The 15,562-nt window shown below is 45.5% G+C and overlaps 1 protein-coding gene and 1 pseudogene across 2 annotated transcripts in view; both read right to left on the minus strand.

The window, feature by feature from the left end:
* Positions 1–15,562, minus strand: part of PGM3 (phosphoglucomutase 3) — a 118,011-nt gene that overhangs the window by 18,334 nt on the left and 84,115 nt on the right. For both annotated transcript variants that reach the window (XM_063916898.1, XM_063916897.1), the window contains 2 exons: positions 13,546–13,629; positions 9,988–10,086 (listed from right to left, as the gene is read on the minus strand). In XM_063916898.1, the coding sequence (XP_063772968.1) occupies positions 9,988–10,086; positions 13,546–13,629 (183 nt within the window). The remainder of the gene's footprint in view (positions 1–9,987; positions 10,087–13,545; positions 13,630–15,562) is intronic.
* Positions 910–1,028, minus strand: LOC134912442 (5S ribosomal RNA; annotated as a pseudogene).

The raw sequence follows: 15,562 nt of genomic DNA on the forward strand, positions 1-15,562 counted from the left end.
GGTAAAAGACATAAAAACCGGGTATGTCCGTCTACTTCCGGTCCGGACTGTGTGGCTAATGACATCCGCCCCATGTCCGCCCCACTTCCGGCGGCTTCAAATCAGATCTGCGCATGCGGCGGTTGGGGATAATGTGATGAGGATGTCCATACTTAGTTTTCTTAATAGAGCGGCGGCCATCTTTTTGGTTGTCTAAGCATACGGGAAGTCACATTTCTGCCGTGATGAAAGTTCATGTGTTGCGGTCTGTGGATGTCCATACGTTGTCTTCTTAATAGAGCGGCGGCCATCTTTTTGGTTGTCTAAGCATACGAGAAGTCACAGTTCTGCCGTGATGAAAATTCATGTGTTGCGGTCTGTGTGATAATTCAAAAGTTGGGGATGCGTCCACAGGTCTCATGAGTCATTTGTATACAGGTGGTATGGCTCCCCGTGGGGTATATGAAAAGGAGAATAGATGGGAACAATGGGTCATTTGTACAGGGTTATATAACAACAAGAAGAGAGTAATGGAGATGCAAATAAAAATGATAACAATAGGAATTGACGTTCAGGCAAGAGAGTAAAGATGTAATGAAATCGAAATTAGTTCAAAAATACTAATAATGCAAACGGAATCTATAAAAAAAGGGGGGGGATGAAAATACACATATAGACAAAAATAGGAACAAGGTGTGGACTGATGATAATTAGATGGATGTTACCACTATGGGAATAGACTGCAGAGGTTCTGTAAAGGTAAAGATAAATACAGCTGTGTGGAACTGGGTGGAACAGATCCTGCGAGAATTCCGTGAAAGCAGTGGGTGGTGCTTGGGTAAACACCGTGAAGTGGGTCCATGTGTACTAAGGACCAGACAACATCCATAATTTACTGAGAATTGCCGGTGTGTTCCCTTTTCGCCTCCGTGTTTACAACACCCGGTCTCCCAAGGAGGTCTCCCATCCTTGTACTGACCGGGCCCATCCTTGCTTAGCTTCCAAGATCGGACGGTGTTGGGCGTCCCCAAGGAGGTATGGTTGTAATGTTTAGGGCTGGGTTAGAGACAGGTCCTCTCAGTTCAATGGATGACATTATGAAATACCAAGAGCCAAGGGAGGTGCAGTAAAGTAGGAAACTGGCGAAATGGACTAAGAGATGTGAGGGCTACTACGGGAGAGAATATAAATTACAGCGTGCTGGTGCCCTGTTAAGTGCGGTAGTAACCAACACGCACCTGATATTCCCTGAAGGTCTCCCGTCCAGGTACTGATCGGTTCGAGTTGCTGACCATTTTCAAAAGGTCTTCCCAAAAATAGAGTAGTGATGTTCGTGCGGATCGAGAGGTAGAAGAGGGCAGGATTATAACGTGAGGGTAGGAATAGCTTACATCATAAGAAGGGTGCTATCTCGTATCCTTCGTTGAAGCCATCCGGATGGAGAGTATTAAGTTCGTATATCCAATACATCTCTCTCCTGGAAAGAAGATTTGAAAGGTCTCCTCCTCTGACTCCCAGCGCTACTATATATACATACATACATATACACATACTGTATATATACACACACACTAATATATGTATATATATATATATATATATATATATATATATATATATATATATATATATATATATATATATATACACACACATTATATATATATATATATATATATATATATATATATATATATATATATATATATATATATACACACACACACACACACACACATATACATACACACGCACACACACACACACAGTCACTTGATAACATTATTGGTGATTATTCCTGCAGGTAATCACACCTTAGATCACATATAATTTGTGATCCTCCTTTCTGTATTTAAACATGACACTAGCGTAGTCATTAAGTTAGAAAAAGCAGCCCAAGGTGGGTCTTGGTGTGCCACCGGTGCTGCAGAATGACTGAGGGGTACAGAACCCCCAGTACCTGGACCCTTTGCTGGAATATTTTCCTCAGATAAATCCGAGGCATCAGCACTGCATGATGCAGGAGTGTCCGCGGATTTCCCACCCTGAGTAGCAGACATTATTGGGAACGTAGCCTTGGGTGTAACAGTACAATATAGCTAGACAAACACAGTACCTGACAAAAAACCTTTGTGTAACTTAACTGCAAATGCAGAGCACAAACAGAGGATTTAGGCGGTAAAGGGTGACTGAAACACACAGAGAAAAATACAAAATAGTACATCCTGTGGAACACTATATATGGGACCCTGACGCACTTAGCCCCCTTCAGAGTACAAAATATAGGGATAGCAATATGTGTGAGATACACCGAACGGAAACCACACAGCAGCTATAGGCACACACAGTCACATGTACAATGCAGAAATTATTACATTCAACAATAAAAGTGCACTGAACTAGTTATACTACATAAAGCTACGCATGTATACAGATATAAGACGCTGGATGTATATCACAGAATACTTGTACTAAATATTCATATAGTTATGCACTTGTTCTTAACTAACACTATCTAAACCACATGTAGAATATTTAAGTGTCCTGTAAATGCACAGCGCTGATGATACAGGCGGCTTTACAGAGGAGAGAGTGCCCAGCAGTCCCAGAATCAGCGCAGCTCTGTGTAATGGCACCCAAATGCTGACAGGGAGAGAGGGAGAGAGAAAGATGCAGCTCCAGGATGGGAACACCTGCTGTAGATGGTGCCTGGGGCTGGAAGAGGGGCTACAGGTCAGCGCCTTATCAGCTCTGCTGGACTTCACCACCGAGTACTATGAAGCCTATGTGAAACGGATTTTAATAAATCCGACCTGTGCTCTTTGCCCTGGTGGATTCAGTGGGGGTCACTGCACGGCCACAGTGTCCACGCCAGCCGCGTGGTCTGCCTCTGGAGACCGCAGCCAGTTTGCGATTTCAGCGGGTCCCACCTGGGGGGCTTTCTTACCTCCTCCCTAGCCTGCGGCCACGCGATTCAAATGAGCAGCGGCGGTATGTGTGCCTGATGAGACCGGAGCGCCTCCACTGTAAGTACCCAGCAACCAGGGTGCGGGAGTATACAGCACCGCTGGGGGAGGTGATGGAGCCACAGCACGATAGGTCAGTGACATAGATCATCTACTGCCTGTGCTGCGGCCCTTGAAGTCTTCTTTCTTCTCAAAAAAGCTTTTTTTTAGGGCTGCTTAGAGCAGCCCATCCTGTTAGCTGCCTACAGTACCAACTTACAAACTGAGCTACAGTGCCTGGAGGCGAGGCTATAGAGGAGGCGGTGCAGTGCATCCTGGGAACAGTCAAAGCTTTAGCCTGTTGGTGCCTCGGATCAAGATCCAACTCTACACCCCAATGTTATTCCCTGTGGAATACCAGTGTACCCCACTGCAGAAATGTGTGATAAATCTATTTGAACAAATTATACTGCTAGTTACTGTATATTAGAATCCTCGTACAAACTAATCAGACCATTAGAACAAGATGTGGAATAGGGATTTAAATAACCTTCCAAAGCACACACAAAAACCACTCCTTGAGAAAGCTGTATCTCCTCGTCAGCCCCAGTGGAGAATCGTAAGAGTGTCTATGTGTGGTTGGGGATTGCGGCTTTGGATGGGGAAGTGATGTGGCCACATGGTGGGGAGTGAGATGCTCATTAATATGGCCATGGGGGTGGGGGGAGTTGTTGTTGTTGTATGCCTGGGGCCAGCTGCACAGCAATGTGACCACAGAGGGGTGGTTTGCTAGTGGTACACCCACAGTTGTGTGGGTGTTTGTTTGGGGGGTGCTCAGTAATGTGGCTTCGGGAGGGGGAGGAGGGGGGGGGAGGAGTTGGTCTGGCTCCTACACTTTAACCATGGCTCCTAGATTTTTTTTTATTTTTATATTAAGCCCTGCATTTTTTTTGTATTGATTTGGTAACATTACATATACAGTGTCTCTAATCTGTGTTACAGCAGCTCCACTGTGTTTTTTTTTATATTGTCCTTAGTATCTGTATCTGACTTTATTAAGCAGACTAGGGGCAGAATAGTCAGTACTGTATGTTGGGCTAAAAATGGTGTTGCTATGCCAAATCAGGATAATAGTAATAAGAGTGAGTGCCACACAGCTGTTTACATGCAATGCACTGTGAAGCTTATTAATGACCATTGCTCACATAAACATGCATTTAAAAATAGGATTTTAATACCTACCGGTAAATCCTTTTCTCTTAGTCCGTAGAGGATGCTGGGGACTCCGTAAGGACCATGGGGTATAGACAGGATCCGCAGGAGACATGGGCACACTATAAGACTTTGAATGGGTGTGAACTGGCTCCTCCCTCTATGACCCTCCTCCAGACCTTAGTTAGAAAACTGTGCCCAGGGAGACTGACATTTCGAGGAAAGAATTTATTGTTTAAACACGGTGAGTGTCATACCAGCTCACACCACGAACCTACCGCAGAACGTGTGATTCAATAGAACACCAGCCAACGGCATGAAAAAATACAGCCATATGCTGCGATAAAATGTAACACAACCAGTGTGTCAACACAACCAATAATAAGATACCGCATGCCATAGCATGAACAATGTCAGCAACAGCCTGACTGAAAAGAAACCACAAGAGTGTAAGCATAATCAATAACTGCAGATACAGTACGCACTGGGACGGGCGCCCAGCATACTCTACGGACTAAGAGAAAAGGATTTACCGGTAGGTATTAAAATCCTATTTTCTCATATGTCCTAGAGCAGGGCTGGCCAAACCGGTCCTCGAGATCTACCAACAGTTCACGTTTTCCAGGCCTCCTGGAGATCTATAGAATTGTCAGGAAGGAATAAATGCAGCACATCTTAATTAGTAATGACTACACCTGTGCACCAGCTAGGTGGTCTGGAAAATGTGAACTGTTGGTAGATCTTGAGGACTGGCTTGGCCAGCTCTGTCCTAGAGTATGCTGGGGACTCCGTAAGGACCATGGGGTTTATACCAAAGCTCCAGACCGGGCGGGATAGTGCGGACGACTCTGCAGCACCGAATGAGCAACATGAAGTCCCCATCAGCCAGGGTATCAAACGTGTAGATCTTAGCAAAAGTGTTTTAACCCGACCAAGTAACCGCTCGGCAAAGTTGAACCGCCGAGACTCCTCGGGCATCCGCCCAAGAAGAGCCCATCTTCCTAGTAGAATGGGTCTCCACCACTTCGTAACGGCAATCCAGCCGTAGAACGAGCACGCCGAATCGTATCACAAATCCACTGTGTAACAGACTGCATAGACGCAGGCGCCCCAATCATGCTGGAAGAATACCGGACAGAGCCTCTGTTTCCCCAATCTGAGCCAAACTGGCGACATAAATATTCAAAGCCCCGACTACATCAAGAGAAATTGAATCAGCCAATGCTTAAGTAAACACAGGCATCAAAATAGGCTGGTTTCTGCGAAACACAGAAACCACTTTTGGCAGAACTATTATCAGAGTTCTCAATTCCGCTCTATCCACATGGAAGATCCAACAGGGGGCTCTTGTGAGATAAAGCCGCTACTTCCGACACCCGCTTTGTGGACGCCAAAGTCAATAGCATGACCACTCGTCGAGAGAAATTTTAACACAACCTTTCCTAAAGGTTCCAATCAGCGTGACACAAGTAACGCAACACCACGTCAAGGTCCCACGGTGCCAATGGGGGCACAAATGGAGGTTGGACGTGCAGTACTCCTTTCACGAAAGTCTGAACTTCGGGAAAGGTGGCCAATTCCCTTTTTTTTTTTTTTTTTTAAGAAAATTTATAAGGCCAAAACTGCACTGAAATGGAGCCTAACTTTAGGCCTGCATCCACACCGGCTTGCAAAGCATGGATAAGAACGACCCAGCTGAAAGTCTTCCGTAGGAGCCTTCTTGGATTCACACCAAGACATATAGTTAAGCCAACTACGGTGGTAAGGCTTTGCCGTTACTTCTTTTCTAACCTGAAGAAGTGAGGAAATTACTTCACTGGGAACACCCTTTCGGGCTAGGATATGGCATTCAACCGCCACGCCGTCAGACGCAGCCGCGGTAAGTCTAGATACACGCCCTGATCTTGCTGTAACAGTTCCTCACGTAGAGGAAGAGGCCAGGGATCTTCTATGAGTAAATCATGAAAAACTGGGTACCAAGCCCTCCTTGGCTAGACCGGAGCAAAGAGGATCGCCTGAACCTTTGTTCTTCTTACGTTTATCACCTTCAGAAAGAGTGAAAGCGGAGAGGACACCTAGACCGACTGAAAACACCCAAGGTGTCACGAGGGCGTCCACTACTATAGCTTGAGTGTCCCTTGACCTGGAACAATATCTCTGAGGCCTCTCGTTGAGGCGAGACGCCAACATGTCCAATTGAGACACTCCTCAATGACTTGTCACTTCCGTGAAAACTTCTCGATGCCGACTATATTTCTCCCGGATGGAGACCACGTCTGCAGAGTAAATCTATTTCTCAGTCGTTTACCTCCGGAACGAAGACAGTTAATATAGCGTTTACCAGTCTTTCCACCCAGCGGTAAACTTTTGCATCTTCTGCCATTGCCGCTTTGCTCCTTGTTCCGCCCCTGCTGTCAAGTCGTCTGACAGAACTAACACGGGCAGATCACAAAGAATATGTTTGTCGAAAAAAGCTCTTAATTCAAGAAAGCTTATTGCAGAAAAGTTTTCCAGCTTGACCTTTTCCTCTGGAAATATGTCCCGTGCAAGGACTGCTCCCCAGCCTCAGAGATCTGCATGCATGGACACCAGGATCTAATCCTGGATCCTGAACCTTCATCCCTCTAGAAGGTTAGAACTGAGCAGACACCACAGGAGCGATGTCCTGGCCCTTAGGATTATATTCCTGTGCATGTGCAGGTGAGACCCGGACCACATTTCCAACTGGTACCTTGAAAACCACTCTGGCATTTGACCTGCTCACCAAAAAGGCCTCTTAGGCCGCACCCATCTGTTTTATTAACGGAACATATTGATGGATTGTCACAGCAAACCTGATCCGACTCTGGATCCTCAGACCTCTTTCCACAGGAAAACACAGAACCTTAACCGGTCAGTATCTACTCTGATACCCACCTCCGACATCTGCGTCGTTGGGAACAACAGCCATTCCATGTGTTAAAGAACAGTCAGAGAGAAACAACGATTTGCACCACTTGTTTCTTGACCTCGCCTTAATCAGGAGAGCGTCTCCGTACCGAATAACAATGGCTCTTACTATTGAAAGAAAACCATCATACTGCCATCACTCCGGTGAAATGGCAAAGACAATCCTGGATATCCACCCAGGTAATCTGAATGCGGAGAACAATGCATGTAAACCTCTTAGTCTTTTTTTTTTTTTACAGGGACAGCAGGACAATGCCCTGAACCTGACGCACCTCTGTATGGCGTTGCGTACTACCTCCCCTACCAGAGGGGAACGGCAAGATCTATTAGAAAAAACGGTGAGGGGAAACATCTGTAACTCAGAATGTCCCCATTTGGATTCTATAAATAACTCACAGGTCCTAGTCTATTCCCGGACTAACTGAAAATTAGTATGCGAGTCCCCACCGGAGTGGGGTCCAGCCAGATAGACCCAGCGACAAGTGGTGGATGTGGTAGGAACAGAAAACGACATCCACTTCTGCGAACCTAACAAGGCTGCAGAACTCTTACCTTTTCACCTTCCACTGTCTGCACAGAAAAGGAAAAAACAACGGTATCGAACCGGTTAAAACGACTGCATCCCACAAAAGAATGCGTCACCAACCGTTGTGTAGGAGTCTAACTCACGAAGTTAGACTTACCAGTGGTATCCGCCGAGACTGACTGAACTGAGGCATCCCCAAACAGCTGTATACCGTCCCTCCAGTATCTCTCGGAGACATCCTCAGCATTTCCTCGGCCACACCTCCTGCCGTCACGCGGCAGCCTGTTGCAATGTTATAAAGTAGAATCAACATAAACAACCTTACCCACTCTCTGTAGGGTAATTCTCTCGGATGCCTATCCGGATATAAGACTCCCCCATGTGCATGTAATGCAAATAAGTCCAAAGTATAGAAATAAAATATCACTTAGCTTCCTGTGTATGATCCTTTGTGACCGGGCTCCGTGTCGACCAGGAGTTGACTGCCACAGTATTCTCTCCGCGTCGGGAAGAGAATAAACATTCGGACTCCTTGAGAGGATCGAAGACCAACTCGTCACGGCCGATCCAGAGCTTAATCAATAGAGCGACCAGCACATGAGAAGAAATACTATTACTTCAGCATTCATGAGTATACATAATGTAATACACAATCTAACACACATCGTATGTATGTATGTATGTATGTATGTATGTATGTATGTATGTATGTATGTATATATGTATGTATGTATGTATATATATATATATCATATACATAAGTGGATTGTCCAGACCCGCCAGGTCCCTAGTGACAGTAATGTGTTCTGAATGTGTATGACCATGCACTGACATGCCCCAGTTGTGGATCTACCAGGAACGTTATGGTTGACAGAAAACTTAGTAGTCGTCGACAGCAGGGAATAGTAAGCAGGCAAAAAAAAGTCTCGAAACCCCGAGGGGTCTGAGGGAAGCATACATATATAAATTCAATAACACTCCCCCCACATATACCTATAAATATATATACAGGTATAAGGCAGTTACAGCGTGTTAATTTTCACCCAGTAATTACAGTTGATGCCGACAGGGCACCCACATACGACTGTGTCTCCCATATCGTGTTTACTTTTTACAAGCATACAACCACCGATCTGCTGACACTGCATCTTCTGAATCAAGTACCAACAGGCGTTGGTGATGCAGACAGTGATCCCCACAGCTGTTTGTGACAGAGCCCTCACACGTCGACATATGTCGACTAAAAACTATAGTGGGTAATATGTTGAGCTGGGGGGGGTCCATATACAGCACTACACCCTGTATATATACACATATCGCTGCCCAGGGCGCCCCCCCTGCGCCCTGCACCCTCGTGAGCAGTTGGTGTGTGGGAGCAACTGGCCGGGTATCGTACGCGGTGCCCGGGCACCTAGTATGTCCCTCTTGCCAGCAATTTTAGCCCTCAGTAACTTGCTGCCCAGAGCGCTCCCCCCCAGCGCCCTGCGAGTGCCGTTGGTGTGTGGGAGCATGGAGCGCAGCGCTACCGCTGCGCTGTACCTCCGTTACTGAAGTCTTCTGCCGTCACTGTAGTCTTCTTTTCTTCCAATACTCACCCGGCTTCTTTCTTCTGGCTTCTGTGAGGGGGTTGACGGCGCGGCTCCGGGAACAAGCAGCTAGGCACACCAAGTGATCGAACCCTCTGGAGCTAATGGTGTCCAGTAGCCTAAGAAGCAGAGCCTTTAACTAAGAAGAAGTAGGTCTGACTTCTCTCCCCTCACTCCCACGATGCAGGAAGCCTGTAGCCAGCAGGTCTCCCTGAAAATAACAAACCTAACAAAGTCTTTTAGAGAAACTCAGTTGAGCTCCCCTAGTGTGTGTGTCCCATCACTCCTGGGCACAAAGTCTAACTGAGGTCTGGAAGAGGGGCATAGAGGGAGGAGCCAGTTCACACCCATTCAAAGTCTTATAGTGTGCCCATGTCTCCTGCGGATCCAGTCTATACACCATGGTCCTTACGGAGTCCCCAGCATCCTCTAGGACGTATGAGAAACATATAGGACATTTGCTTCCATTGTATAAGATGCACTAGCCCAATATAAGCCAATTCATGGGTTGCCATGATTTTACTGCAATTTTGCCCCTTTGGAAACAAACATGAAATATGCTACATCTTTACTTCATGTAATTATCTTATGTTGTTTTTTTCTATTCTGCTTTTTGCCCATTCTCTCTAACCAGTAAGTGGACAAATTCCAGCATCTGCATTTACAGTTTAATAGATCCATTATGCCCTAAATGGTTCGGTCACTCATTTTTATGTTGCTTAGTGATAGTTCTACATAAAATGCTGAAAACTGAAATCCTGGTATATTAAATCTGTTATTTTTAACTTACTGTTCCATGACCATTTGCTTCAAAATAAACCCCAATATCAAACTCTTGTGCTTTATGGTGCAAATGTTTTACACCCGTTTTTGCACAGAACACAGGAACCTATTACAAAAAAAGAATAGGATAAATAGATATTTTAAAATTCAATTTACAGATAATGTAATGACATCATAAAAAGAATTATGTACAGTATATTACTCAAAATATGCTACTACAGAAAAAAAAAATTCTTAAGCAGGTAATTAAATGAAACATATTACTTCTGAATACTACATGCTTTTGGCAACAAATAGTAACATAACTGCAAGGTTTTCCCCTCCCCCATAGGTCATGAAAATAGCAGCGCAAAATAGTGCTAATGACACTCCCCAAAGTAGCAGTGCAATATAACAAGTGGTGGGAAACAGGCAGCCTACAGACCACCACCTCTATGCCCCTACTCGGACCTATTTCCTGCATTTAACTATAAAGAAGATAGTAAGGGGTCAATTCAATTATGTTGCATGGGTTGGCATTCACATTGTATGAATACTGTACAGGCCGGGCAACTAGGGGGAGTGGCAACTGAGTGAGGGGGTGGTCAAAGGGGACAATCGTCCCGGGCTCCGACGTTGTGAGGGGCCCAGAGTTCCGGCTTCGGCAGTGTGGCGGCTGTAGGCTCATCATAGATGGATGTAATTATATACATCGCAGTATGGCGCCGCTGCGCCGGTCACCCGCTGTGTAGTTAAAAGCAGCATGATGCGGATATTAACTATACAGTAGACGGCTGGCGCGGCGGCCCTGATACTGTATGTAGCCATCATTACTACACGTACAGCGGCCCCTCTGTGGTTACCCCCCTCTGCCCCCAGGTCAGCAGTCTAGGGACAGCTCATACAGCTGCCCCTCTGTGCTATGACGTCGCACTACTCATGGTGCTGCATCCTCCCCGCCCGCCCTGTCTCTGTTCTGCTGTGGCAACTACCTTAGAGGAACGGCCGAGCAGGAGCAGGACTGCGACTAAAAAGACTGCCAGGCTGGCGCACAGACAGAATAAAACAGCCTCAGGCAGGCAGCTGTGTGCTCGTAAGCTTCGGGCTTTGCGTTCGGGCACATGTCATGGTTGCAGACCTGGTAACGGGTTGGGGGGTGGTCAGAGGGGAAACCCGTACTGTGCCTCGAGGGTCAGAAGGGACTGGCCAGGGATCAGGGACACCTATTACGGGACTGCAGCTCCTATTAGTACTTTTTAGACTAACTGTTTGTCCGCAGCCAATTTAGCTAATTATGTGTCTGCCGCACAATCCCCCCTCACCCCTCACTTGGTCCCTTCCCAGTGGTGCATGGGGCCGTCACGACATCATGACTATGATGCTGCACCGGCACTTTCATGTCTCTTGCCACTGAGGAACATGCCCGAATCAGCCCAGCCTCCTGCCAGTGTCGGGTACAGGCGTGTGACAGTGGCATTTACAGACTGAGGGGGTGGGGGACCCCCAGAGATTACGGAGATCTTAGTTGCGTATATCTGCAGATATAGGGTTAAGCCCCCAGGCCGATCGACCAGGCTTCTCCGTCACTGGGGGTCCCTAATACTAGGTATGGGTCCGGGGTGCAGCACCCCATCACGTCGGCACAGGTCGGCCACCCCAGGTCAGCACACAGGTGAAAATTAATAAGGGTTAATAAGAAGCACAGAAGTGCTATGTAAGTGGTGTGATTAAAATAATACAAAAATATATACAAAGTGATAGGGAAAATCATAAGTGTTAATAAAGTGTTAGGGTGTGCCGACTTGAAGCCGCCCAGCCATACAGACACAGGGGCCACCGCACCCCACACCCACCCCATAATTAATTACACATATGTCAGGGTCTAATTTTCACTCAGTGTGCATTAGGGAACACAAATTGTTTTTTCTTCCACAGAATTACCCCTCCCTTTTAGCACCTGAGTGAAATTACAATCTGATTGAGCAGCTCACCATCATATTTGCATTGGACCCCCAGAGATATCAGTGTATGGGGCCCCATTTCTGTTGCCGGCCCTGATACTGTATGTAGCAGAATCTGTGTAAAAGTGGCCGGAAGGAAATTAAAACGTACCATGTGCTTGATTGGAAATCTCTTGGACATGAGGTACGGTAATTGTCTGAATAATGTACCGTATATACTCGAGTATAAGCCGACTTTTTCAGCACTTTTTTTGTGCTGAAAAAGCCACTTCGGCTTATACTCGAGTCAGTATTTAGGAGGGACACGGAGGGCACAGCGCGCAGCTCTCCTGTGTCCCTCCTGCGTCTCCGGCAGCAGCGGCGTGTGTGTGTTAAAGGAAGTGCACGGACCGGCACTTCCTTTAACACACACACGCCGGAGACGCAGGAGGGACACAGGAGAGCTGCGTGCTGTGCCCTCTGTGTCCCTCCTTCAGAAGACAGCGCAGGAGCGACGGAGGGTAAGTACGGTAACTGGCACTGTGGGGCATATCTGGCAGCATGAGGGCACATCTGGCACTGTGGGGCATATCTGGCAGCATGAGGACACATCTGGCACTGTGGGGCATATCTGGCAGCATGAGGGCATATCTGGCATTGTGGAGCATATCTGGCAGCATGAGGGCATATCTGGCACATCTGGCACTGTGGGGCATATCTGGCAGCATGAGGGCATATCTGGCACTGTGGGGCATATCTGGCAGCATGAGGGCATATCTGGCAGTATGAGGGTATATCTGGCACTATGAGGGCTGTGTACGGCTAGAGCTGCATTTCCCACCCTAGGCTTATACTCGAGTCAATAAGTTTTCCCAGGTTTTTGTGGTAAAATTAGGTGCCTCGGCTTATATTCGGGTCGACTTATACTCTAGTATATACGGTATATTGATACATATGTCTAACAGAGTTATCAAGGAAGCAGACAAGGGATATTGGGGCAGATGTATTAACCTGGAGAAGGGATAAGGAAGTGATAAACCAGTAATATGTGCAAGGTGATAATGGCACCAGCCAATCAGATCCTAACTGTTAATTTACATATTGGAGCGGAATGGCTGGTGCCTTTATCACCTTGCACATATCACTGGTTTATCACTTCCTTATGCCTTCTCCAGGTTAATACATCTGCCCCATTATTTCTTGTGAAAACTGGAAACTACATTTGAAGTGGATAGCAAATGAGGTTAGATGTAAATGGTCACTAGCGTATGACTCGTTATTAAACAAGCTGCTAAGTACTATTAGGACATCCCTTTACAAGTATATTTTATATATTTGGCTTTAAATTACAGAAAAATCTCCACAAAAAAAAAAGTACCAAGCACTTGCTACCTTATGATTTTACAATCTAACTTAACCTTTAATATACTGTAGTTATTTAGCTGTACAAAAATGGAGCAGTCTAAAAATGCAGGAAATTAAAGGGTTTGGGGTTACTGAGAGGTATAACTGAACATATTTAATGCACCATTCTGTTCATAATTCATCCTTTTAACAGTCTCTGCATCACTTATGTTCTTGTTTGGAAAGTTTATTATTGATTTCACAAGAAAACTCCAATTCAAAGAACAGAAAATTCTAGTTACCTTCATAACTTCTTCCAAGTAACGAGTAGAGCTCCCATTTGCATAGGCTGTCTGCACAACTGCCATTTTTAGAGTTAAATCAACCTGTGCAAGTTAAAACCAAATAGTAATATATGATCTGTAGTGAATTTTTTCTACTGTATATTTTCTCGGGGGGGTATTTATCAAAGCTTGGCTGTAAAATGTAAGGAAGAATCAGATTAGGTGGTACTTTATATCTCACAATTTTATCTCTTTCCGAGCTTTGATAAATACAAACATTGGACACCAGAAATAAAAAAATATATATTTGAGGCACAGAAACAGATCATGTACTTTAATGTATGCAAATGTCCCGTGTGTCACACAGAGAATTACCCAATATATGATATATAATATATATTGGTGTCTATTGAAAAGAACTGTGGTCTTTGACAAAATACAAATGCAATATAGAAAATGTACATTTAATGCACGGTCCTGTACTGTAATTCGTTTATGTTTGTAATAGACTATTTAGTACTACTGTATAAAATATATAGAAGTTGTAAAATACGTAGTTATGGTAGACTTAGTCGATAACTCTATTTCCCCTAAGTCCATAGTATCCACAGGATAAACATTGGGATATGAGGTAGCGTCAGCTTATTGGCACCAACGATCAAAAGCTTTCGGCCTCCCAGAATACAACGGGCCAGTCCCCTATATGCCTGCCTACTGGCTCAGGCAATTCAGTTGTTTTCCAAAGCACAAGGCATGAGCATCATAGAGAGCCCTAATAAGGAGAGAAGAACACACATGCACACATTACCGTACAAGAAGGAAGAGGTTAGTAGGTGTAAGGATCCTCAAATCATGTGCGTCAGGATGGGATCCTTGTGGATCCTGTGGATTTAGGAGAAATCGAGTTATCGATGGTAAGTCTACCATAACTACGTATTTCTCCGGCAGGGACCACAGATTATCCACAGGAAAAACATTGGGATGTCCCAAAGCAATTTTAGTCGAGGGGACGCTCCTGAATGGACAGGAGAATCCTTCGCCCAAATGCAGCATCCTGAGAGGCAAAGGTATCAAAGGCAAAATGTCTAATGAATGTGTTAATGGAAGACCATGTGGCTGCCTTACATATCTGTTCAGCTGAAGAACCACGTTGTGCTGCCCATGAAGTACCTACCTTACGAGTAGGGTGAGCAGAGACATTAGCCGGAATAGGGAGATCAGCTTGAGAATATGCTTCTGAAATGGTCATCGGAAACCACCTCGCCAGTGTCTGCTTGTCAGCAGGCCATTCTCTCTTGTGAAATCCGTAGAGAACAAAGAGAGCGTCTATCTTTCTGATGGCAATGGTACGATCCACGTAGATCCTTACAGCACGGACTACGTCCAATGATGCATCTCCCGCAGAAAGGTCCGGCCCTTGGAAAGCAGAGACTACAATTTCTTCATTAAAGGTTGAATTCAGACACCACTTAGGAAGATAACCACATTTGGTTCTGAGAACAGCTCTATCTGGATGAAATATCAGAAAAGGAGGGCGACATAACAATGCCCCTAAGTCTGAAACTCTTCTAGCTGAAGCAATAGCCAGTAGAAAGAGAACTTTAGCCGACAACCATTTAAGACCCACTTGCTTCAGTGGTTCAAATGGTGCAACTTGAAGCACCTTTAGGACTAAACTTGATCCCAAGGAGCTGTAGGAGGAACAAAAGGAAGTTGAATGTGAAGCATTCCTTGCGAACATCCTGTAGGTTAGCAATTTTCTTTTGAAACTATACAGTCAATGCTGACACCTGAACTCTCAAGGAAGTCACCTGCAGACCTTTATCCATTCCTGCCAGAAGGAATGCTAGGAGTCTGGAAACTCTGAAAGACCTAGGGTCAAATTTCCTGTCACCGCACCATTGAATATAGGCCTGCCATATTCGGCAATAAAAGCGAGCTGAGGATGGATTCCTTGCTCGAAGCATTGTTTGAATTACCAGTTGTGAGAATCCTCTTGCTTTCAGGGTGGAAGTCTCAAGACCCACGCCATCAA

The sequence above is a fragment of the Pseudophryne corroboree genome, chromosome 4 (assembly GCF_028390025.1).
Source record: "Pseudophryne corroboree isolate aPseCor3 chromosome 4, aPseCor3.hap2, whole genome shotgun sequence".
In the NCBI taxonomy this organism is placed as follows: Eukaryota; Metazoa; Chordata; class Amphibia; order Anura; family Myobatrachidae; genus Pseudophryne; species Pseudophryne corroboree.